Below are 25,447 nucleotides of genomic sequence, written 5' to 3' on the forward strand. Positions count from 1 at the left end.
ACAAAAACAAAACAACAGCAAAAAACCACTTACATAATATACTCACGATTTAAAAATCATTCCTGGAAAATACAAAAAGCGGGGTGGGGGGGGAGCTGGAGAGATGACTCAAGTTAAAAGCACTCACTGGCTGCTCTCCCAAAGGTCCTGAGTTCAATTTCCAGCAACTAGTCATCTATAGTGAGATTTGGTGCCCTCTTCTGGCATGTGAGAATTGGTGCCCTCTTCTGGCATGCAGGCAGAAGACTGTATACATGATAGATAGATAGATAGATAGATAGATAGATAGATAGATAGATAGATAGATAGATAGATAGATAGATAGATAGATAGATAGATAGATAGATAGATAGATAGATAGATAGATAGATAGATAGATAGATAGATAGATAGATAGATAGATAGATAGATAGATAAATCGTTCCTGGCGATTTACAAAGGATTTGCAAGGCTCTTAGCAGGTTAAGCTTGCAGTCCCAGGCTGGGCCTGCAGTGTGCTCCTCCGACCGCCAGGGGGAGCGACGGAGCCCCGGTCTCTCCGCAGGCCGCCAGTCGCCGGCTCTGAAACGTGCGTGCGTGGAGGGGCGTGGCTCAGGCGGAAGCGCGGTCCTCACGACCCGGAGTTGAGAGCACTGGGTAGGCGCTGCAAGCTCTACCCTCCGGCGTGCCAGCCAGCCAGCCGGCCTGCCCGCCCGCCCATGGCGGTGCAGGCGCTGCAGAGCTCGGGCGTGGGCCTGCGCAGGATCCTGGCTCACTTCCCCGAGGACCTGAGCCTGGCCTTCGCCTACGGCTCCGCGGTGTACCGCCAGGCGGGACCCAATGCACACCAGGAGGTGAGTCCCCAGACCTGCGCCTTTGCGACCAGCCTCAGGCCAGGCATCTGCTCACCCTCGCCGGTTCCCGTGTGCCTCCCGTCCCCGCGGAGCCCCAGACACGCCAAGCACCAACTAGTAAAATGTTCATCCTACCAAAGAGACCTCGGCGTGAGCTGGATTAGAGGGTTTTTCCAGGTCGGAGTTGGCTGGAACTCACCACGTATTCCAGGCTGGCCTCGAACTCACAGTGCTGGCATTAAAGGCTCGTGCTGCCACGCCCAGTAAATATATTTGTTAGCGTTTATGTTTACTTACTTGGTGGTTATGTGACAAGCGCACAAGCACAACCAGCGTACTCTTGAAGGTCAGAGGACAACTTGAGGAAGTTGGCTCTCTCCTTTCACCACGTGGGTCCTGGGGAGATTGAGCTCAGTTTCTACGGTTTGGCAGCAAGGGCCACTATCTGCTGAGCCGTCCCACTGGCCTGAACTGATAGGATCAGTGAAGGATAAGTAGTCTGTCTACTTCTGTCCAAACCGGGAGCTGTTAGGAAGAGGTGGTGGAGAAAAGAAGCCGATTCAACATAAGTGTCTTCAGCCTTTGTCATTGGAGTTTCCCAGCGCTTTTTTAGAAATAACAAAATGGTTTTGCCTACAGGTTGATTTCATTGGCCTAGAATGAGGCTTGGACTTAATCAGTGTGTAAAACATCTCACGGCCAAGTTTGAAAGCCACAACTAAAGATAAGAAAATAGGAAATGATTCCTGGGCTTCAAGAAAAATGATGGACTGGGTGTAGGACCGGGGCAGGTGACAGTACGTTTCTTCAGCTCAACACACTAACAGGACTGTAGTTAGGACTGAGCCTTGTTGCTTTTCAGAGTTGACGGAGAAGAGCAGCATAAGTCTTAATGTGGCCCACAGAAATCAGTGCACAGATTACAGTTGGGCACCCTGGGTCTAGCACCTGGCCAGATCTGTCTCCTGGTATTGCTTGCACTTCTCCTGTCTCCCACCTATTGTCTCTAACTTGGCTGCATATGTATTATCATAATCACTTTTTTACAATTCTCCATCAGCCAGGTTTTATGGTGCACACTTGTAATCCTAGTCTTAGGGAGGCAGACACAGATCACTGGGGCTCACTGGCTCCCAGCCTAGACTGGTGAGCTCCAGGCCAGTGAGAAATGGTCTCAGAAAAAGTGGATGGCACCTGAGAGCAAAACTCGGCATCCTCCTGCCTGCAAGCACACGGACTCGTGCATCTGTGCAGACACACACACACTAGTGCCCTATCCAAACCCAGCATCCTCCTGCCTGCAAGCACACAGACTCATGCATCTGTACACACACACACACACACACACACACACACACTAGTGCCCTATCCAAACCCAGCATCCTCCTGCCTACAAACGCACAGACTCATGCATCTGTACACACACACACACACACACACACACACACACACACTAGTGCCCTATCCAAACCCAGCATCCTCCTGCCTGCAAGCACACAGACTCATGCATCTGTACATACACACACACACTCACTAGTGCCCTATCCAAACTCAGTATCCTCTGTCCTGCAAACATGTGAACTTGTACATCTGTGTATATGCACCCACACACACTCACTAGTGCCCTATCCAAACCCAGTATCCTCTAGCCTGCAAACACATGAACTCATGCATCTGTATACACACACACACAAACACACACACTCACTAGTGTCCTATCCAAACCCAGTATCCTCTGGCCTGCAAACACACGAACTCGTGCATCTGTATACAAACACACACACTCACTAGTGCCCTATCCAAACCCAGTATCCTCTGGCCTGCAAACACACGAACTCATGCATCTGCATACACAAATACACACACTCACACTCACTAATGCCCTATCCAAACCCAGTATCCTCTGGCCTGCAAACACACGGACTCATGCATCTATACACACACACACACACACAATAGTGCCCTATCCATGACCTCCAAATCTTAAATAATATCACCAATGGTTTAAGGTTACCATGGGAAACCCATAGCATCCCTCATTCTCCTGATAGCCGTCCTGTATCACTCCGTGAGGATTTTCTTTGAGCTGTCCTAGGATTCTCTCCTAGAGAGTGCGCTGCTTTTTGCTTAATTTCCATTCTCTACGTTCGTGCTAAGAAGGCTGATATTCTCCCACTCTATTAGTGTCTTACTTAATAACACCATTTTGTTTCTTGGGTGGAATCTTCCAGTTGTTCTCTCAGATTTTCCTCCTTGTAACCTCTCCTCCCTCTGGAAGATTCTTTGGTGTGGGAAAAACCTGGTCTCATTCAGTATCACACAAGTATGTTTTCTACCCTAGCTTCAAACTGCAAGTCCTGGAGCACGCCTGGCCAAGCAGCCTTGGGGAGCGGTTTCCTCTAACCTGATTGCGGTTTTCCATGCTTCCTGGGTTACTTCTCCAGCCTGTGCACCTCTTACATTCTTCAGAACTCATATGTCATGTCCAAGAAAAATCCTTCCTCCCTGTTCCCTTGTTTCAGTTGCTATATTAGATGTTCCTATGTAGAGTCAATTTTGACATAATTTGTCTATCTTTAGTGCCAGGCTCTTGAGATCTCTGCCCTGAAACCTATCAGAGCTTTAAAAAAATTTTTTTAAGGTTTATTTATGTGTATGAGTATTTTACCCATGTGAATGTATGTGGACCACATGCATGCCTTGTGCCCACAGAAGTCAGAAGAAGGCATCAGTCCTCTGGAACTAGAGTCACAGACAGTTGTGAGCCACCATGTGGTTGCTGGGAATAAAACTCAGGTTCTCTGCAAGAGCAGCCGTGCTCTTAACCACTGAGCCATCTCTCCTTGGTTCTGCCACACTTGGGTTCTACACCCTGGCACCTCATCTCCTTTCCTGTACAGTTGGAATAGCATACCTGCCTTGTGAAATATTTTGGAAATAAAATGATTCATCGTATATCAACCAATCAGGCAAGTGCCGCACCGAAACCCACAGTGAGTGAGTGTGTGATCTCATCACTTGCATGGCTGAAAGCCAAGTTAGCATTGCTCTGTGGGACCTGCTCAGGTTTCTGATGACAGCCCTGGGTCTTCTGACCATGACGTGTACTTTTGTAGCGCTTTAGGATTTTTTATTATTTCTCTAGTGTTTTCTTTACGTGTTAGTGCTGAAGCCTTTCTTGTCCCTCGCCTTCCAGAATCCCATGCTAGACTTGGTGTTCACAGTGGATGACCCTGTCGCCTGGCACGCCAAGAACCTGCAGAAGAACTGGAGCCACTACTCCTTCCTCAAACTCTTGGGGCCCAGGATCATCTCTTCTGTCCAGAATAACTATGGTGCCGGCGTCTATTTCAACCCACTGATCATGTGTGACGGGAAGGTAGGTGCCTTGAGGCCGTGGCCCTAACTGGGCAGTTGTAACTTGGCAGGAGAATCCTGGTGAAATCGTGTGTCCACACTCTGAGGAAGCAGTCACACCTCGTCCAGCTTTCTAGTCTTGGTCTGTCAGGCTGTGGCTGGGGTGTAAGAAACGGCTGCCAGCGACTGGACTTAGCTTATCTTTTGAACCTTGGCCAAGTAGTTCTCAAGTTTTAATCTGTTGGTCGCACTGAGTAGTGGGTCCTGGGTGGTGCTGTCTGGGAGGTATGGAGAAGCAGCGGGGGCCACTGTGGAGCAGGATAGAGTGATGTCATCTAGGAGGAGCGGGGACTGCCGGGAAGTGAAGAAGCTCTCCGATGCTGGGAGCATGTGGCGTCAGGTGACTGAAGGGAAGTTCTTGGTGTCACCAGGTGGGTAGGATTTGAGAGTTGCATGTTAGAGGCTAGGTAAGATGTTTAGATCTCCCAGATTGTCTTATGTCAGGAACCCTACATACATGTAACCCTTCAGGCACTGGCAATACAGCTCAGTGACAGCACCTTCCTGGGTCCTGGGTCTGTTCCCCAGCATGGAGAAGGGTCAAACTCAATGAAGCATCCTAGTTTCCCAGAGGGCTGCTGGGGAGATGGGAGAGAGAGAGGGAGTCGGGTCAAGGATAGTCTGTGGGCTTGCCGGTGCTGATGCTAACACCAATTGCTTAGGGCAGTCTAACCTTTCCAGGTGTGTGAGTCTCCTGGGGATCGTGTTAAAATGCAGGTCCAGATTCAGTTGGTCTGGGATGAAACCTGAGATTCTGCATATTTGACAAGCCCCCAGGTAATGATCCTATAATTGATCAAAGAACCAGGCTTCAAAGGGAGGTTAGGTTAGCGTAACGACGTGAGAAGGGTTTGAAGACCTGTCTGAACTTGGCAGAGAAGTGATTGGCTGCACAGTGATGTCTTCATAATCTTGAGGCCATCCCTTTTTTTTTTATTTTATTATTTTGTTATTGTCGTTGTTTGTTTTCTTTCTTTCTTTCTTTCTTTCTTTCTTTCTTTCTTTCTTTCTTCCTTTCTTTCTTTTTCCTTTGAGACAGGGTTTCTCTGTGTAGCTCTGCCTGTCCTGGAACTCTTACTGTAGACCAGACTGGACTTGAACTCAGAGATCTGCCTGCCTCTTCCTCCCGAGTTCTGGGAATAAAAGCATGTACTACCATGCCCAGATAATGCGTGGGTTTTCTGGTCTGCCTGCTCTATGCAGTCAAGGAAACCTCAGTTCGGAGAGGTTCTACGGTCCTGCTGCTACTTAGTGACGAGTTCCTGAACTCCCAGGCCTGCAGTGGCCCTGGGGCTGCTTAGCTGTCACCTGTCTGAAACAGCACAGCCCATGGTTTGATTCTTCCTTCGTAGTTAGCACTCTACCAAGCCTGTCTGACTAGTAATTTCCAAACAACGGCAGAAACTCCAGTAAACGAATGTTTGTGCTGCTGTGTACCATAGTTCTGTATCTTTAGTTGTAACTTGTTAGCTACTTTTTAAATATTTGCAGCCTGAAAAGGCGACTTAAATACTTATTGATACAGCGTAAGAGGAAGTAAGCTTGGAAATCCACATCAGAGGTTTATACAAATTATTGTGGAAATGGCCTCCTCTGTAATTCCACGTGCTTAGCACTGATAAGAGGATTTTCATCTTTGGGTGTTCATTTGTAATTGTCACCATTTGGAAGAGTCAGCAACAGCACTGAACACCACCGCAGGGAAAAGGCCAGTAAGCACTTTCAATGGAAGAATTTCTAGTATTTTGTAATGCAAAGAATGTGGGAAGACCAGGCAGCAATTCCAAGTGTTGAGCCCTTAGGGTTTTCTGTTATTTGAGACTCTCTGCTATCCAGGCTGGCCCCAAACTACACCTGGGCTCAAGCAATGCAGCTCTCCTCTGAGTTCTGGGATAGCAGGCCTGTGGACGGGCTTTACTGGGCTCAGCTGCAGGACCTCGGAAGCATGCATTACTGTGCCTAGCTGTGGGACCTAGGAGGCATCATGCTTTACTGTGCCCAACTGCAGGACCTAGGAAGCAAGCATTGCTGTGCCCAACTGCAGGACCTAGGAAGCAAGCATTGCTGTGCCCAACTGCAGAACCAAACTCTCAGTCTGCTGGTGCGGTGCCACTGTGGCGTGTCCTTTACTGTTGCTGGACCTCAAATTTCCTTTTAAGACTTATATTGTGGGCAGAGTCCGAGCGGTGGAGGCGGCGGCGCGAGTCATGGCTGGACAGGCTTTCCGAAAGTTTCTCCCGCTCTTTGACAGAGTCTTGGTTGAAAGGAGTGCCGCCGAAACGGTGACCAAAGGTGGCATCATGCTTCCAGAAAAGTCGCAAGGGAAAGTACTGCAAGCAACGATAGTGGCTGTGGGATCAGGCGCGAAAGGAAAGGGTGGAGAGATTCAACCAGTCAGCGTGAAGGTTGGAGACAAAGTTCTTCTCCCAGAGTACGGAGGCACCAAAGTGGTTCTAGACGACAAGGATTATTTCTTGTTTAGAGATGATGACATTCTTGGGAAGTACATGGACTGATCACGAGAAGCCGCCCATTCCGCCGACGTTCTGAGCTCCGCATCATGTAAATAATTTCCGTGCCTCCTTTTATAATAAACTGATGGTGCCCTGCACCGATGACATCATCGTCGTCTGCAGTTTAGTGTCGCTGTGCTGTTGTGGCCCTTTCCAAATAAAATTATATAAACAACAAAAAAAAGACTTATATTGTGTGTGTGTGTGTGTCTGTCTGTCTGTCTGTCTCAGTCAGGACACAACTGGTGGGATTCAGTTCTCTCTTTCCATCTTATGGGTTCTAGGGTCAAACTCAAGTCATCAGGATTGGCCGCAAGCAGCTTTACCAACTGAGCCCTTTCACTGGCCCCTGACACTCAGTTTCTTATTTCTCAAATGAAGAACGTTGCCTAAATCATCGTTTCTGAAATTGGAAGGATCTAGCATTGAGGACTGATATTAGATGCTGTCTGAGAGCCGTTCTGCCTTTAGCAATCATATGCATCAAAATACTGGCCACCTCACTCCCTGTACCTTGGGAGCCAAGTCAGTCTTGACTCTAAATCTCTGGGCGGTTTTGATAGAGATAATAGGTTTTCCTCTTTAGTATTTTTTCTATTTTGTTTTCTTTGTTTTGGGGTTGTTTATTTGTTTTTGGAACAGGGTTTTTCTGTGTAGTCCTGCCTCTCCTAGAACTCGTTCTGTAGACCAGGTTGGCCTTGAACTTACAGAGTGGTTTGCCTCTGTGTCCCAAGTGCAGGGATTAAAGGTGTGCGCCACCACCACCACCCGGCAGGCTGCGGGGTTTCGGAGGATAGGTATTTAAGTTAGATCAGCGTCTCGCTCTGCCTGTGGAAGCGCAGCCTGGTGCTTTGCCCTTTGTCATGCTCGTGTCTTCTCTTGCAGCTTATCAAATACGGGGTTATTTCCACGGGCACCCTAATCGATGACCTCCTGAACTGGAATAACCTGTATATCGCTGGGCGCCTCCAAAAGCCGGTGAGTCTGTGCCCTTCGTGCCACCACAGCTAGCACGGCCACTCGGCTCCAAACGGCCTCGATTTGGTCCTCGTGAGCTCAAAGATAGGACATTCGAGGAAATGTCAGTAGTCTTCTTCCCTCTATGTCGGCCACCACCCCACAGTGTACAGAGATTTCTCTGTGATGTTGTGCTATAAGAGGAACTTTTTATGCATAACATGTCCATCTGCATCTGTGTGCTTGTAATATATGTGTAAGACATACAGTGTACTTTTTCCTGGGTCCTGGCAGAGAGGTCCTAAAACCCTTGGAATTCATGGATGGAACAAAGGGGCAAGGACTGCCACCACTGAGCCACAGTCCCAGCCCTGAGACGCCGGGTGAGCATCTGCTTAGCTGCAGGACAAGGCTAATTAACAGAGAAGCAGCTATGGGGCGAGGGGGCTCCCCAGCTCCAGGAAGGTGAGGGGTACTGGAGATTGAGTTACTCAGAAAAGACTGTGTATTAATCGGTGATGCTCAGATAGTAGAACTGCCTTAAACAGGAAGCTGGAGAGATGACTCAATGGCTCAGAGCCCTGGCTGCTCTTCTACAGGATTCAAATTCAGTTCCCAGCATGCACGATGTGACTCATGGCCATCTGTAACTCTGACCCCAAACACAGGCACATACATGTGTATGCAGCCAAAACACTCATGCACATAAAATAAATGTATCTTCAAAAACAAAAATAAAACAAAATCCTAAACAGCAAGGTCCAAAGAGTCATGTTGGTGAACACAGTGAGGTGCTGAGGGTGGTGCCTTTCTTTTTATTTTATTTATTTTTTTCATTTGGGGAGAGGGGGAGAAAGCACAAACACTTTGTGATGGATGTGAAGTGAACTCTCAGCTGTCTCCCGTCTCATAACCCGAACTTTAAATGTCGTAGTGCAGCTCACTAACATGGCCAGGATTGTGTGTTTGAAGCAGTATGACACATCTGTGAGCCATTTGCACATGTGTATGCGTACTACACATGTATGTGCTCGGGTAAACATATGCACGTGGTGCCATCCCTGTGTGTGCTGTTGTCTCTACTTCATTTAGAACATGTGGGTGTCTTGGGGTTGGAACCCAGGGCCTGATGGACGTTAGTCAAAGCACCCTCCAACTGAGCATCTTCCTTGTCCCTGGAGAAGCGTTTGTAAATATCCAGGAGCAACATTTTCTTTCAGACCAGCACAGTGAACAAATCATGTCACGGTCCTGTAACTAGTAAAACCCGACATAAGCAAATTACCCCAGTTGAAAGTTTGTAAATGCACATTTTCTGTCCCAGGTTTTCTTCCTGTTTTTTATTTGTTTTTCTTTGAGACATGGTCCTGAGTCATGTTCCCAGAGTACCTGGGGCTACAGGTGTGTGCCAGCATGCCCAGTCCCCAGAGTGTGATCAGAGGTGCTCTGCCACTGGGGTGACATTCCCAGGCCTGTGGAAGGTGTTGGGGTTTTGTTTTGGAGGTCTTTTATTGGGGGTGGGGGTGTTTTATTTTTGTTTGGTTTTGCAAAATCTGTAGCTTGATGGGGAAGTAGTGACTATAAAATGAGAAGCCTTAGGTCCTCCTCTTTGCTGCCACCGTTAGCTGTTTATATGAACTTGCACAATTGGGTTTTGTCTCTAAATCTCAGTTAGTCCATCTGTAGAATGGTGGTGACAATCCTGCCCTGCCTGGAAACTGGAAGGGTCGCTTACTCAAAAGAACACAGCGTTTTAGAATACAACACACCTAATTTCCGGTGTCTGCTTCTCATCTAACTTCATGCCCCGCACTGATGGCTGGGTCTCCCTCACCTCAGGATAATCCATCTGTGGGTGAGTATTCCAGTGTTAGATTTAGTAGACACTCAGAAAATGCTGTTTCCTTCCCATTGTTCTCGGCTGTCTGTAATTTTCAAGTAAAAAGAGATTGAATCAAAATGTCTCTGTACTATACTTTTGCCTGGAATATTTTAAAGCTTTTTTTTCAAGATTTATCTTTTATATAAATGGGTGTTTTGCCTTCATGTATGTCTGTGTACTGTGTGCATACAATGCCTGTTAGAGTCCAGGAGAGGACGTCTGATCCCTCAAACTGGAGTTATAGACAGTTGTGAGCTGCCATATATTTGGGTGCTAGGAATCAAACCTGGGCATTCTGGAAGAGCAGCCAGTGCCCTCAACTGCTGAACTGACTCTTCAGCCCTTTAAAGAAAGTTTTTGAAACTAGCCTTTAGAAACCAAAAATGCTAGCAAGGCAGTGGTGCATGCCTTTAATCCAGCACTTGGGAGTCTGAGGCAGGCAGATCTCTGAGTTCGAGGCCAGCCTGATCTACAGAGTAAGTTCAAGGAAGCCAGGACTACACAAAGAAACCCAGTCCCTCTTCTGGCCTCTTCGGGCACTGCACACGTGGTTCATGTCCATAAATGGACACAAAACTTACTCATACACATTAAAATTAAATCTTTTGAATAAATCATTGAAGACGATAAGTGAGCACCATTAACACCCTCCCACCCCCACCTTGGCACCCACTTCTGTAGGAGTAAATCTCCCAGCCTCTCCCCATTAGGAGCAGCAGATAAACTTTTGACCTGTAGGTGGCAGTAAATACTTGTGATGCTTGAGCAAAGCTGATAGGTTGGTGGTATCTTGAACAAGAAAATGAGCAAATGTCTCAAGAAAGAATCCTGAAATGTGTGAGCTCCTCGTCTTTTATGTTTTAAAAGGCATTGCATCAAATTATACCTTCTAAAGCTTCCATAGTGTCTGTGTCTTGCAAATTGAAAAGGGATTTCTCACCCATCAGCAAGCTAAATGTTCAAAAGGAAGATAAAGGATTTGAAAAGAAGGACTTTTCTAGAAAGGGTTGACTGTAAATTATGCTTCTGTTACACTTACATTGAGCAAGGTTGTGCATGCTTTTAACCCTACTCTCAGGAGGTGGGGCAGGTGGATATCTATACATTCCAGGACAGCCAGAAGCACGTAAGATCCTATCTCAAAAATAGAAAAACAAATTAAATAAAAAAATGTATTTCATACTTTCCTGTCAGCTTGCCTTATGGTTTAAAAGTTACTTATTTTAATTTCGTGAACTGTCTGTGTATGTGTTGATGTAGATACATGTGTGCCTGTCTACCCATGCAGGGCAGGGAACCCAGAAGGCCAGCAGAGAGCTATATCCCAAGTCCTACAACAGATATTTTTTCAGTAAAAAAAATCATGGAATTGGAGGGCTGGAGAGATGGCTCAGCCGTTAAAGCCTAGGCTCACAACCAAAAACATAAAAATCATGGATTTTTTTTAGTATTTAGTGGAGCTAGGCATGGTGATACAAGCTTTTAATCTCAGCTCTCAGGAGGCAGAAACAGGTGGATCTCTGATTCCAGGCCAGCCTTGTCTACCTAGCATTCTGGCTAGTCAGTGAGATATTCAAAAAAATTTTTAAAATTTAAAAAATAGCTAAAACTAACAGCTTTCTTGAGAAAGAATTCATATGCATATGGTCCATCTGTATAAAGCATAAAATCGAGTGGTTTTCAGTATGTTCACACTAAGGTGATTTTCTCCATATTGTAGTTTTATTGATTTACATTCTCAGTCTCAGTGGTATAGGCAAGGCCTGGCCGAGGAGTTGGGAGACCTGGCTCTGTACTACTGTGAGCTGCCCTTGGGCAGCTCACTTTTGAAATGCAAAGATTGAACCGTTCATTTAGTGACTCAGAGGCAGCCAAGTTTCTCCTCTGTGCATGCTGAAGGATTAAAAAATAAGACCCCCATTATCAGTTGTCCTAAGAGCCCCCAATCCCAGCAGGTAGACCAAGCTCCAGCCAGTCTCATGGCCCCGAGCGGTGACCACTTAGAGCAGCCACCTCCCCTGAGGTTTGGATGGGGAGGTTCTGGTGGGAGCCGAGAGTCACAGGACTCTGTGGGTCTGGGTTTTTGGAGGCTGCAAGTTGTCCCCGCCTATGGCTGTGTTGTACTGGAGCCCCTCGTGTGAGTCTTTTTCCTGGCTTGGAAAGTGCTCACAAATCTCCCCTTTACAAGACCCTTCAAGCACCGCCCATCCTCCCTGCAGTTCAGATTGCTAATGCCGTCTGTGCAGTCCAGGTCGGAGCATTCCCAGTAGGTGCAAACAGCTATTCACAAGTCTGAGGACTTTTTTCTTTTCCCAGGCTTCTCTGGCAAGGCCCCAAGCTTTCACTGGCTTTTCACTCTGCATAAGAAATAGCAGAGCTGCTGAGACGAGGTCCTAGTTCACCTTTCGCTGGAGAACCAGATCCACACATTTTCCCCTTGAGTAAGGGTGCTTTTCTTTTCCCTCTCTCAACCTTAAATAGCAAGCAGGCTGCTCTCTGACAGGCAAGTGGAGGGCTTCTTACAGAACAAGCGGTGTTTCTTAACCAGGAAAGGCGCCCAAGCTGTGCGTTTCTTTGCATCTTGTAGCTATTCACATCCCCAAACAGCTTCTGGTTTCACTGGGTTTCTGTGAAAGCCACAGAGACGTACACAAAAGGGGGTTGTGGCGCTGTGAAGGACCTGGTAGATGAGGGTGAGAATAGGAATGTGGTTGTCAAAAGGCCTCGGGACAAATCAGGACAGTTTCCCCACCAGTGAGGTGAGGAGGTTGCCTTTCTGGATCCATGATTTCACGTGGAATGCAAGGCTATAAGAGGCCAGAGAGGTAGCTCAGTGGGTGAAGGACGAATGTGACTCCTGGAACCTGCAGATGGAAGGAGAGAACCAACTCCCTCGGGTTGTCCTCTGAGGGGCACACGTACACACACTCTCTAAGTGAAAATGTTTAAAGGAAGATTAGGGGATGAGCATGGGAGTTATTTTAGAAGCTTAAAATTGGGACAGGGAAGCCTAGCTGAAGGGTAAGGTGCCTTTTGTGTGGAAGACCCTGGGTTTGATCCATCGTTAGCACTGGAGAAAAATAGGGTTTTTTTGTTTGTTTGTTCGTTTGTTTTAACCGTCTGTCGAGATGAGAAGTGCCTCCCTGACTGAATCCATGAGGGAAACTCCGAACACTTAGAATTTGGTTGTCTAGCATAGGCTTCACTCTGTTTCTACTGTTGCTTCATCGCCAGCCTTTAGCTGTCCTAGACTGTTTACATTTACTCAATGAATGCAGCGATTCTAAACTCACCTGGTACTGAAAGGCTTAATTACGGACCCGTCATGTTCTCATCATGAGGGTGGAAGGGGTGATGTTGGATCAAGTGGAATTGCCTTACCTGCCGTATACGAGGCTTGAGTGTTTGGAATACTCCAACCTCAGGTAATCTCACCACTTCCAAAACAGAGCGTGGAGTATTACCACAAGTTCAAGATTAGTCTGGGCTACACAACAAAACTATATCTAAAATCAGAACCGAGCACAGTGGTATACATACCCCTTTAATCCAACACTCAGAAGGCAGGGGCAGGAGAATCTCCAAATTTGAGGCCAGTCTGCTCCACATAGCACGTTACAGGCCAACCAAGGTTACATGGTGAGACCCTGTCTTTAAAAAAGAAAACAGAAGGAAGGAATGGGCATGGTTTGGCTTATTTTCAGGGTTCTCATTGCCCTGTCTAAGTAGAACATGACAATAAACTGTAGTTAATGCCAGCCGCCGCCCCCAAAAAAAAAAGCCAAAACAAAACAAAAGAACAAACCCCTAAAAAGATAAACTAAGAGAAAGTCATTCTGTGCATAAGAAATCCAAAGAAGCTCCATGTGCCTGGGGCTGTGTGCAGTGTCTCCTTCCCTTTTTCCAGCAAACTTGTGGGATTGGTTGATGAGACCATTTTATTGCTGAGGATTTTGCCTGTTGCCATGGAGCTGGGAAGCCGCAGAGCTGGCACTGGGAAGTCCCGCTAACCATAGTGCAGACTTTAAACTGGGCACTTGGGAGTCAGGGAGCAGCTCCTGCTGCATCAGAAGGAAAAGGCCCTTCGCCTGAGCCAGGCGATTGTCATACAGGGTACTGTGGGCTTGTATGATACTCAGCCTTTGTAACAACTCTAGATAGATTTGGGTCTGGCTTGAGTCCTGGGAAGGTAAGTAGTCAGCCCAAGCTCACACAGGTGATAAACACCTCAGCTTCACTCCAGACAGCTACAAAACCCAGGGTGTGTCAAGATTTCCTCTTACTGTTTCTATTTATGTGAATGTCAGTCTGTGGAGGCCAGAAGAGGGAGTCAGATCTCCTGGAGCTGGAGTTCCAGGCAGTTGAGCCGCCTGATGTGGGTGCTGGGAACTGAATCTTGGTCCTCTGGCAGAGCTGCAAGTGCTCTAATCCACTGAGCCGTCACTCTGACCCCATGGTTGTTCTTTTATGGCTCTGTGGTTAAGAGCACTGGCTGCTCTTGCAGAGGATCTGGGTTCAATACCCAGCAACCACTTGGGGCCTCACAGCCACCTGTAACTCCAGTTCCAGGGCATCTGATGCCCTGTTCTGGCCTCTGCATGCACATGCTGCACATACTTACATGCAGGCAAAACACTCATAAACATAAAAAATAATTTTAATAAGAATATTAACTTTTGTTTTCCTTGAAATCATGATCTTTTCTTTGTCACAATTTCTCTGACTTTGTCATTTGACAGGAAGTTGGGTGATTTCTTGTTAGAGTCATGATGGCTTCGTGTCTCTAGGCTTATGTTCTTTCAGTGGCCCGCAGAGGGGGCAGTGGGGCAGTCAGCGTTTGAGCAACACCCGCCTCTGCAGTGCTGCCTCTCAGTGGTCTGCCTTTTCCAGGTGAAGATTGTATCGATGAGCGAGAATGTGGTTCTTAGATCGGCCCTGGATAAGAACCTGAAGAGCGCGGTGACCACTGCCTGCCTCATGCTCCCGGAAAGCTTCTCCGAGGAAGACCTTTTCATAGAGATTGCTGGGCTCTCCTACTCAGGTTTGTACAGTGCGTGCCCAGACCTTCTCCAGGGAGATTTCCCGAGAGTTTGCGGTACCAGCTCCATCCCCAGACAGCTGTTAATATATTTGGGGTGTGGCCCAAGCACATGTATTTCCAGACAATTTGTGGATGACTGATGCCCCTCCAGGGGTCCCAGTTTGAGACCCACTGTCTGCTGGTGTTCCTCGTACTGCCCCACCCCACCCGCTGTTTATGACTGTGTCCCACTACCATGTCCCCTTTAGGCTGCACATCCCAGTTTGTTTCCCAAGAGTAGGAGATTGTCTTCATGCCGGCCGTGCTCTCTGCCTCGTGCGTGGTTTGCGTGCATGAAGCTTGGGCACAGAACCTGCTGCTTCTCACGCCATCCCCGACTTCACCTCCACTTCACACACTCTTCACACTGCTCTTCATTGTGTCAGGGACAGGGTGGCAGGTCCTCGAGTCCACTTCTTCCTGAGCGTGAACTAAGGGCTTTTCTTTCTCCCCATTGATTTATTTGTGTTATTTGTCTAAATGCTCACTTACTTTTCCTTTCAACCAGTTGTATCCGTCAATCTTGGCAAAGCTTCCCTGCCCCTCCCTCAAGAAGTCAAGAGGGTAGCGGAGAGAGCAGAGCCCCTGAGCCTCACCCTAGCTATTGAGCACAGTAAGCTTCCGTGCAAGCTTTCCTTTACAGGGACAATAGAGAGCCCCCAGCGTGTGCTTGGCTCAGGCTCCATCCCAGCACCGCATGCATACACAGTTCTTATTGACAGAAATGATGCTTTCAAAAAGGGCTTTGTGGCCAGCAGATGACTCAGTGGGTAAGGGTGTCTGCCACGGAGCTTGATGATATAAGACCTACATGGTGGGAAGAGAGAACCAATTCTGGTGAGTTGTTCCCTTATCTCTACACACACACACAAACACACACACACATGCGCGCGCGCACACACACACACAACATAAATTAAAAATGTAATTATATATTATTATTTTCGTTCGAGGGCTGAGAATATAGCCAGTGACAGAGTGCTTGATTCACACAAGCAAGGCCCTGGGTTCAATCCCTAGAACCACAAAAAGAAAAAAAGACTTGAAAATGACTCTCTTAAATAAATACCCTGTTTCCTGTTGTTTAAGTTAAGGAACCCTGCCTGCACAGCAGTGGTGCGCTCATTCCCTGAAGCCCCGCAGATAAGGTTTCGTGGAAACGTAATGCCTTGAGGGGCTCTGGAGGCCTCTGTCTCCAGTCTTCTTCCGAAACCTCGAAACCTCGTCCATCACAGCACAACTGTAATTGCAGCTGGAGAGAAAGGAAATGGGCTCCGTTCTGCCTTGGCTGCCTCTCACTTTACCTGGCAGTATCCCACCCCCACATCCCTTACCTCCCTACCTCCCCCTACCTCCCACCCTCCCCACCCCCCTGAGCGTACAGAGGCAGAGTGGTCTGGTCGGTGATACACCACATGCAGGGGCCTGGAGCACTGAGTGGGAGACAGCCTCTGGTTAGCACAGTTTCCTCCTCCAAACTGCTGGAAAGAAAAAGGGCCAAAGTTCTCTGTGTCTGGTGCAGGACTCCTGTCTTTGGCCCACAACGTTGCAATCAACTCCATTGTTCCCATAAAATCAATGCCACCATCATGCTGGGTGGATTCTGGGAGTAGTTTTATATAAATGTTGAAACTTGACTGAATTTATCAAATTATATAGTAATTTTCATCTGTCTACGGACTTTTTTTTTTTTTTTTTTTTTTTTTTGCCCCTGGAATAGAGCCTATGGCCTCCTGTGTGCTGAACAACATACTCTAACACTGAACTAAACCCCAGGTTCTGACCTTTTAAAATATATATCATTGGTGGGGGGAGGGGTTGTTACTGTTTGGGAGTTTTTTTGGTATTTTTTTCAAGACAGGGTTTCTCTGTAGCTTTGGAGCCTGTCCTGGAACTAGCTCTTGTAGACCAGGCTGGCCTCGAACTCACAGAGATCCGCCTGCCTCTGCCTCCCGAGTGCTGGGATTAAAGGCTGCGCCACCACTGCCCTTGAATTTGCTTTGTTGCTTAGGATGACCTTTAACTTCTACACCATCTGCCTCTACCTCCTGGGATTACAGGTGGGTACCATCATCCCTGAACAACTATTTTCTTAAGTGAATATTCAAACTGCCTTGAACCTGCAGCTGGTTTTTCTTCTGGAAGTAAAGGATCCAGCTGTCCATGAAAACCTCACCATGATCCCCTCAGGCAGTGTGGTGAAGGGCTCCACTTCCTCTGGGTTCTTCAGAGCTCATTTTGAGAACCCAGTGTCCTTGAGTTGTTCAGATTCTATCCCTTGACAAATACCGAAATCTCCCAAGATTTCAGATTGTTCCAGCATTTACATTGCTCCAAGTTGAAAGCCATGAGATTTAATGTTTTTCAGGTGGGGGGTGTTGGAGGGGACTACCTGTCTGTGGTTGCACAGGTTCCTGCCAGTACTTACTGGCTAGAGCAAGTTCTGCCAGTATTGGCAGGAATAGTAATAAGCTTGTACATCTTGTGTAACACTGATGACCACTTTGCTGGCAGCATTCATGTAAATGGCAGGTAAGGAAGTAGTAGGTAGAGAGAGACGCTTGGCCTTAAGTTGTTCTGAGAAGAGTGCTCATGAATGGTGGGATCACCTTGAACTTTCTTATATAGGCTTAAAATATTAAAATGACTAGTTTCATAAATGAAGTTTCTGTCCTGCCCAGTCTCGTAGCCAATTCAATAATAATAAAACAATTATGAACTGTTTGACCTGTTCGCTCAGACTTATTATTAACTAGCTCTTACAACTTAAATTAACCCATAATTCTTGTCTATGTTAGTCACGTGACTTGGTACCTTTTATCAGTGAGGCATTTTCATCTGGCTTCCTCTGCATCTGTCTGGTGACTAACTCTGCTTTTCCTCTTCCCTGAATTCTTTTAGTCTGGTTTCCCTGCCTATATTTCCTGCCTGACAACTGGCCAATCAGCATTTTATTAAACCAATATTTGTGACAAAACTTTACAGTATGCAGGATCATTTCCCCCAGCAAGTTTTAGGCAAACATCCCAGTGTGACATTCAGGCAGTTCAGTATCCCCACCTTAAAAAACTGGAGAGAGAATTGCTGTAGGAATTCCTACCACCAGTAGCCGTTAAGTTACCCGCCCACTTGGGTGTGGCCTCTTAAACTATTTATGCCCATGTAAAGTGTGCATCCAGTCTCTTTTCTGGCTGCGGGATTTGGTTGCTATTCTCCGTTCCAGTAGAGTATTGTGACTTGTGAGTCTACCCCTAAATAAATAACCCTCTATTATTCTCAATTCTGAGTTACTGTTAAGATTCTTTTAAGCATCCTTCTTCAGAGAATTCTGCTGTACTGTGTCCAAAAGATGGCTTAGCTCACCCTGCTTCTGTAGAGGAACCCAAGTTTGTCCCCACAACACACAACTGCCTATAACTCCAGCTTCGGAGGCCCCACACCCCCTTCTTGATGGTAAAGGCACCTGTACTCATGCATGTATGTACACATACAAAATTAAGATAAATCTTTATAAAAGAAAGCTACCAATACATGAAGCAGACAAGGGGCTGTTTAGGGGGAAATAGCTGGTGTGCCTGGAACCTGTGGCTTATGGCAGGAGGAAATGGCGTTTATTGTTGTGCAATAGAACAACCCCCAGTAATTCCAGGTGTGATAACCAATCGAATAATAACTTTTCATTTAGGTAGTGTATTGTTGCCCCCATTCTACAGATTCAAGAACTGAGGCCCACAGAGATACCCATTATCTAGTAGGTGATAGCCTTTCTGTGGATGTTTAATCCTTTCAAAGTCTTCCCCCTCCATTTTCTTGTTTGTAAAACAGAAATATATATTATTATAAAGATGATTCCAGTGAAATAATACAAAGCTACACTAACTATTCACTTAATAGCTAATGCTCAAATAATGACAGCTGTTGCTTCTAGTTATTTTTCTGGGCTGTGTAGACTTCCTCAGGCAGGAGCACTGTTGTTTACTCCATGAATCAGTGATTGACAGCTTAGTTCTCTTTATCATTTTTATTGATAATCCCAGCAAGTCCATTTGTATAAAGTACTAGATAGGAAAGGGCAGAGTGGGTACTAGTTACCTTGGGTATGTCTCCAGGCTGGAGTTAAGCTGTCAGTCATAATTCCTATACATGCTGATAAAACACTGGGCAGAACGAGACGAGCACTTGGATAATGGGGTTGATGGACCCCACTTTCCTAGCGCTGTAGATCTAAGGGATAGCAAGACTGCCGGGTTCTTAGGTAAGAGAGAACCAGCTGCCTTCCATGTCACCGTGTCAGAGCTGAGGGGACCCACAAATGATGGGCTCTTCTGAGAGCCACTAAAGGAGCCACTTTGTGTAGGCTTCACTGCCAGGGTCTGGGCAGGGTCTTGGATGCTGTGGACTGGGTAGGAATTACAGGACCCCCAACCTGAACTGAAGATCTTCACACAGTAGCTCATGGGCTCCTGGGTGATCCACCCCCCACCATCACTGTGTCCTGGACCAAGTCTTTCAGCCCTGGGACTACATACTGTGGGTCCCGGCTGCATTTGTGTATCAAGGTCCGTAGCTACAGAGTGCTGAGCTAAGGATGGGCCCAGAATCTGGTCCTTCAGGGAAGGGATGGCATGGGTTTTCTTGGGTCAGCCTCTGCCTGGGTACAGGCCTCTGACCTGTGCCAGCACCCCCAGCACCACACACACACACACACATGCCTGGGTACAGGTCTCTGACCTGTGCCAACACCCCCAACATTTCCCCTACTTTTGTTCTGTTTCACTCTCTGATCAGACCCAGGTGTGGATCTTAATTTTTAGTCTTCATTCCAACAACTAGAATGAGATTTTAAAAAAAAAGCCTTTTTGTCGTGTATGTGTGTGTGTCTGTGTGTACACGCGTGCATGCGTGTGTGCTGTGGGATCTGAACTCAGGTCTCGTGCCCACTCTGCAGATGCTGGACCCTTGTGTGTTTGCCAGCCATGCCTCACTCGCGCACACTAGGTGCTCAGTCAGTGTCTGAGGATGGACAGAAGCCATTTTGTGGCGAGTTAGCCTGAACCGTAGGGGAGCCTGGGCCCTTATTCCTGCTGTGCTCAGCTGTGTTGCATTTGTCTGAAGTGTGAAGGGGAAGCATGCCTGTCGGCAGCCCCTCAGCGTTCCCTGCTCATTTTCTCATGTCAGCCAGGGTAGTGTCTTTTCTGCAACTGAGGGAAAACCTTGCAGAGTGGCATTTGGGCCACCTCCTGAAACACTGCTTTAGTTATTTCTGTTAAAATAAACTTGTGTCCACTTGTAGAAGAATGAAATTGGGTCCCTAAGTTGCACCGTATACAAAATTAATTCAAACTGAATCCTTGACCTAAGTAAGAATTAATGTACAAGGTAAAACTGTAAAACTCTTAAATTTGGGATTAGGAAATGGTTTCTGAGATTACACCAAAAGCTGAAATAGCAAAGAAGAAAAACAAATAAAAATATTGTACTCTTAATCCCAGCACTCAGGAGGCAGAAGCAGGTGGGGTCCCTCAGAGTTTGAGATCAGCCTGGTCTACAGAGTGAGTTCCAGACCAACCAAGATATGTGATGAGAGTTTGTCACAAAAAAAAGAATCATATTAAAAAAATTTAGTGCACTGTAAATAATAGTATCATCCCAAGAGGTGAAAAGACAAATGAAATTGGACGTTGTTTCATAAATCATGTTTTTGAGAACAGACCGGTGTCTTTAGAATTCCAGCAGAAATAATCCAAATTAAAAGCAGGCCAAGTCTCAGAATGGGCATGTCCTTGGGGAAGAAGGGTGAAGTTCCAGCAGCCCACAGGTGGTCAGCCATTACCATGAGGGATCAGCAGAGCCAGGCACCGCCTTCAACCTTAAGACAGTGCATTTGAAAGGAGGCTGCCAGTTATGGGTTGTGGTGCCACATGCTAGTAGGATTTGCTGGAGGAGGCAGGAAATAAGAGGATCACAAGTTCAAGGCCAACCTGGGCTACACATTTTAAAATCAGATGGTGGTAGCACACCTTTAATCCCAGCACTGAGGAGGCAGAGACAGGCAGATCTCTGAGTTCAAGGTCAGCCTGGTCTACAGAGTGAGTTTCAGGACAGCCAAGGCTATTACACAGAGAAACCCTATCTCAAAAAAGAGAAGAGGGGGGGAAAAAGACAGGAAGAAAAAGGAGGCAAGAATGAGTGCTAATGAGTGGAGACTGGCACCTTCCTGGTTGCTGATGGGAGTGTAAAATGGTACAGAATACACTTCTCCAGAATACTGAGTGTGTTAACAGGACCCCGAGTCTACTCTCAAGTGTGTAACTCAAGATAAATGAAAAGACACTTAGCTGAAAATTTCTCTGACTGTCACAACATCCTTCATAATGAATAGCCTAAAAGTTGAGACAACCCAACATCCATCAACTAAAATGGGTAGATAAAATTTGTACATCTTCACAATAGAGTTAGTGCCATAAACAGGCATTAAGGACTGACCCGTGCTACAGACAACATGTATCATGAAACATTTTGCTGAAGTTGTGTAAGACCACAGACAGTGGTTCCATGTGAGCCAGAGGGACTGAGAATGCAGCTCAGTAGGATAGCAGTGCCCAGCGTTCATAAATCCTGGGTTTGTTCCTAAAGGAAGGAAGAGCCAGGAATGGAAAGGCACAAATGGGACCCCAGAAATTGACAGGCCAAGGCAGGGGAATCATGAGTTCCAGGCTGGTCTGAACTGGGTAGCCAGTAAGGGAAAGCTGTGGAGACAGTCAGCCTCTGCATGAGGCTTTCGTAGGGGTGAGAGGAGATGGTGGGTGGTTATTAATGGCATGATTTTCCTTGTGGGGTGTTTGTTGTGATGGTTTCATTATGCTTATACATATTAAAAACATTTGCTTCGTGTACCTTAAGTGAATGAATTGTCTGGCATGTGAGCTCAGAAACTTTGAAAAGTGGGCGTTTTATTTTTGCCATGGCAGATCCAGTTTGAGCTGCAATCTTTAACACAGCCACATACCAACCTGCACTGAAACCTGTGCATGATGTTTGCTGCATGGAGTAGGGTCTGTGTCTCTTCAGGACCCAGTGTGGCTTCTGATACTTGGTAGCACCCACATATTCATTGTACTGAAATGACATTGGTCCTGCAGTTAGTTTAAAAAGACAAAAGTAACCAGTAGTTGTTACTTTAGACTAAGGACTTTGTCTACCCACTGTCCTTTCGCTACCAATAGTATCTACTATGAGGCCACGGTTATACAGTCCTCGAGACTCCACCCTGAAGACCCTGCCTAGTCTTGGTCACTCCAAAGGCCATGGTCAGATAGTTTTAATCCTTTTTCCTCGCAGTAGAGACTGCACCCCAACATGAGCCTGGTAAGGGGTCACACCACACTCTGTTGCAGACAGTTTTGCAATTTTACTTTTTCCCAACAAGCCAACAGTTTATTCAAGGAAATTCCACTATGGCAGGCCTTAGCCTCTTAGAATCCTTCTTCCCCCCAAGAAAAGGAATTGGCATAGGTAATATAGGTTCTGATACAATTGTCACAGTGCTCTCATTAACCCCGAAAGTGACCTTTTGAGTAACAAGTTCTCTCCCATCCTACTCCTGAGGGGCCTCTTTAGCAAATGTGGCATCTGTCTGCCCAGCGTGGGCTTAAGCGCATCCCTCTCATGGTACTTCACCTGCTGTTCTGTCCTGGCAGCACCAGGATGTAGCCCAGAGCCTTGTGCCAACCAGGAACATGCTCTACCCCTGCAGGAACATGCTCTAGCCCTGAGGCACATACCCTCCCCACCCCACCAGCCTCTTGCATTCACCCAGATGGTCCATTTTACTGTTCTTCCCTCTAGGGCTGCCCGGTCATCCTCTGTGGCGAAGGAGTCACTTCTCGTTTGCTTCAAAAGTTGCATCAGTGGGTCTGGTGGCAAGTGCCTAGAACCCCAGCAGACCAGGAGGGCCAAGAGTTGAAGGCCAACTCGGGCTACGTAACAAGTTCTAGGTCAGCCTGGGCTTATATGAGGCCTTGACTCAAAAAGTCAAAAGTAAACAAAGTAGAAGTTGCTCTTTTTCCTTCAGAGTAATTTTTTTTTTGCCCAAGGTTCATCCTGTTATAAATATTGCATCCTTCATTTCTTTGCACTGAAAATTTTTAAAGATTTGTTTTCTGTGAATGAGTTGTTTTGCCTGCATGTGTGTCTTCTATATTCATGCAGTGCTCACAGAGGCCAGAGATGGTGTCGAATCCGCCAGATCTGGAGCTACAGGTAGTTGGTTATGACTGTCTCTTGGGTGCTGGGAACCTAAAGTCAACAACTGGCCACAGGCAGGGTTTCCATGTTTGCCAACGCAAAGGTTCCCTTAGTGGAAAAACAAGCTTTGATGGCCAGGCCAGTGACCTCATGTGATAGGATCACTGGACGGTAGCTGATGTACAGGACTCTGTGACTTCAGACGCTCTTTTCCCCCAAACTCTCAAATTCCTTGTGTACCGTGAAGGCCATTTTTAAAAAGAAGGTGTTCTGCCGAGGGATCCTGCCATGCTGTCCAGTGAGCCACAGTTGTTAGTGGATCGAGATGTGAATTCTTCTTGAAGATTGACTTCTCTGGTTGCTTTAACTAGGTGACTTTCGCATGGTGATTGGCGAGGAAAAAGCAAAAGTCTTGAACATCGTGAAGCCCAACGTAGCCCATTTCCGAGAGCTCTATGGGAACATATTACAGGAGAACCCCCAGGTGGTGTACAAAATGCAGCAAGGCCGACTAGAGGTGAGCTGTGCGCGCCCTGACGCCTACACTACCAAAGGAAGACCTAGGATTTGTTTATTCGTTCATTATTTATTAATGTTTTCTGAGATGGTAGTGATTGAACCTGTGCCTCACACATCCTAAACAAGTAGTCTACCACTGAACTACATCCGGCCTTCTTGAGACTTCTTGAGACGAGGTCTTTCTGAGTCGCTCAGGATGGTTTTGAACTCCCTCCACTATTTGGAAGCCTTGAACCTGGCAATCTTCTACCTTAGCCCCCCAAGAAGCCAGAGTTACAGGCCAGCTCACAAGACTGGTAGCAAGAACTATTTTTTTTCCTGTTACTAATTTGTTTAAGCTAACAAAAGGAACGTGCTTAGTTGATATTTTCATGCATGTCCGTCCTTAGACTTTGTTCTCTTCACACCGCAACCCTCTGAGTGCCCTGGCCCACTCTGGCCTGTTCTCTTTTGTCACCCGGTCCCTCACCATTCTGCTTTTGATGGAATGCTTCCGTTACCCTCCCTACTTCCTCTTCCTCTTGTCTAGTGAGGCTACCTTATTTCCCTTATGTCCAGCCCTGTCCGTTTTCCTGCAGTTACCATGGTTTCATTTTTCTTTACAGTTCAATTGTATATCTGTGCCACGTTTTCTTTTCTTTTTAATTATTTTGGACAGTCAGTGGTAGCCCAAGCTGTTTACTTCAACTCTCTATGTAACCAAGGATGACCCTAAGTTCCCGATTCTCCTGAGTGTCAGAATTCAGGCATGTGCCACCGTGCCCCGTTTATATGGGGCTAGAGCTTAAACCCGGGGCTTGCTGCATGCTGGGTCTGCATCCCAGCCCTGCGCCATACTCTCTGCATCCATTCATCTGTTGGTGAACAGCAAACCTGGTTCTGTTTCCTGGCTGTTAGGAATAGTGCAGCAATAAGATAGCTGAGCCAAAGGTTCCTGCGGCATATGCGCCCCTCTCGGTCATGCCCAGGAGTTAAGATAGAGCCAGGTCTTTTAGAACTATCTATTGATTCATTAGACCATTTGCGACTATTCTGTCACCATGTTGCTTACCAGGTGACATTAATGCTGTTTAATTGACTGGGCTGGAGATGGCTCAGAGAGTAAAGATCTCTTCCAAGCCTGACTCCACCGGTTATCTCTGGCCCCTGCATACCCAAAGTGGCATGTTTGCCCATACCCATAAATAACTAAATGTAATTTTTTTTAAAGAAAAAGAAGGGAGGGACATTCTGCCTTTAGTGTTGTAGACAGATGTAACATACAGAATATCCTGGTTTCTGGCTTTCTTCAAATGTCTCATCAGGAGGGTTATAAACATGAGTCCATCCCTGAGGCAAACCCCAAGGTATAACTTGTTTCTTTGAAAGTAGCTGTGAACTGATTCTTATCCTCCTTCCCAGCAGGAATGGAGAACAGTTCATTGGTCCCTGTCAGACACAGTCATGACTCTCCTGAGCTCCCCTCAGATAATTACCACACCTGGTGCTGAGAGCCATCGGGATTTTTGTTTGCTAGGGTTTTCAATCATGTGCTGTAACCCACTAGGATTCATTTAGTTCTTCTTCTAAAGGCCAGACTTTTTCTTTCCTGGGCCTTCTAGAGAGATGGCACTGTTAGGGTGATGGAGGTGGGGTAGGAAAGAGACCAGCTTATTGGTTCATGAATCTGGAGGGCAGCAGATTTCCAGTCAGTAGGGCAGACTAGTGGGCTGGAGACCCAGGGAAGAGTTGGCACTGTAGTCTTGAGTCTAGAGGTAGACTACCTGCTTCAAGGGACCTTGGACATTTCTCCTGTAGCCTTCAGCTGACAGAGGAGCTTGCCCCACTATGATGGAGAGTGATCAACTGTATTTATACTCACCTGATCTAAATGTTAATTGCATCTTAAAAATGCCTTGTCCTCAACATCTGGGCTGGTGTTTGACCAAGTAGCTGAGCACTGTAGATTAATCAAGGATCACAAAACAGCCACCATACCCAAATTTTCTGTGTGTACAGA

The 25,447-nt window shown here is 46.7% G+C and overlaps 2 protein-coding genes across 4 annotated transcripts in view; both read left to right on the top strand.

Moving 5' to 3' along the window:
* The first annotated feature begins 595 nt into the window (after positions 1-595).
* Positions 596-25,447, top strand: part of Tamm41 (TAM41 mitochondrial translocator assembly and maintenance homolog) — a 34,739-nt gene continuing 9,887 nt past the window's right edge. For 2 of the 3 annotated variants that reach the window (XM_085686877.2, XM_087904412.1), the window contains exons 1-5: positions 602-833; positions 4,030-4,212; positions 7,649-7,741; positions 14,493-14,643; positions 23,301-23,446. In XM_085686877.2, coding sequence (XP_085543003.1) covers positions 699-833; positions 4,030-4,212; positions 7,649-7,741; positions 14,493-14,643; positions 23,301-23,446 — 708 coding nt within the window. In that variant the 5' untranslated portion in view covers positions 602-698. Of the gene's footprint in view, positions 834-4,029; positions 4,213-7,648; positions 7,742-14,492; positions 14,644-23,300; positions 23,447-25,447 lie in introns of all 3 variants that reach the window. The other variant, XM_085686878.2, reaches the window with a different exon arrangement.
* LOC148122643 (10 kDa heat shock protein, mitochondrial) lies at positions 6,409-6,873 on the top strand. Its single transcript, XM_087904413.1, has one exon. The coding sequence runs from the start codon at positions 6,458-6,460 to the stop codon at positions 6,764-6,766; it is 309 nt and encodes a 102-aa protein (XP_087760539.1). The 5' UTR covers positions 6,409-6,457; the 3' UTR covers positions 6,767-6,873.

This window comes from Myodes glareolus, chromosome 3, assembly GCF_982192425.1.
Source record: "Myodes glareolus chromosome 3, mMyoGla1.1, whole genome shotgun sequence".
NCBI lineage: Eukaryota > Metazoa > Chordata > Mammalia > Rodentia > Cricetidae > Myodes > Myodes glareolus.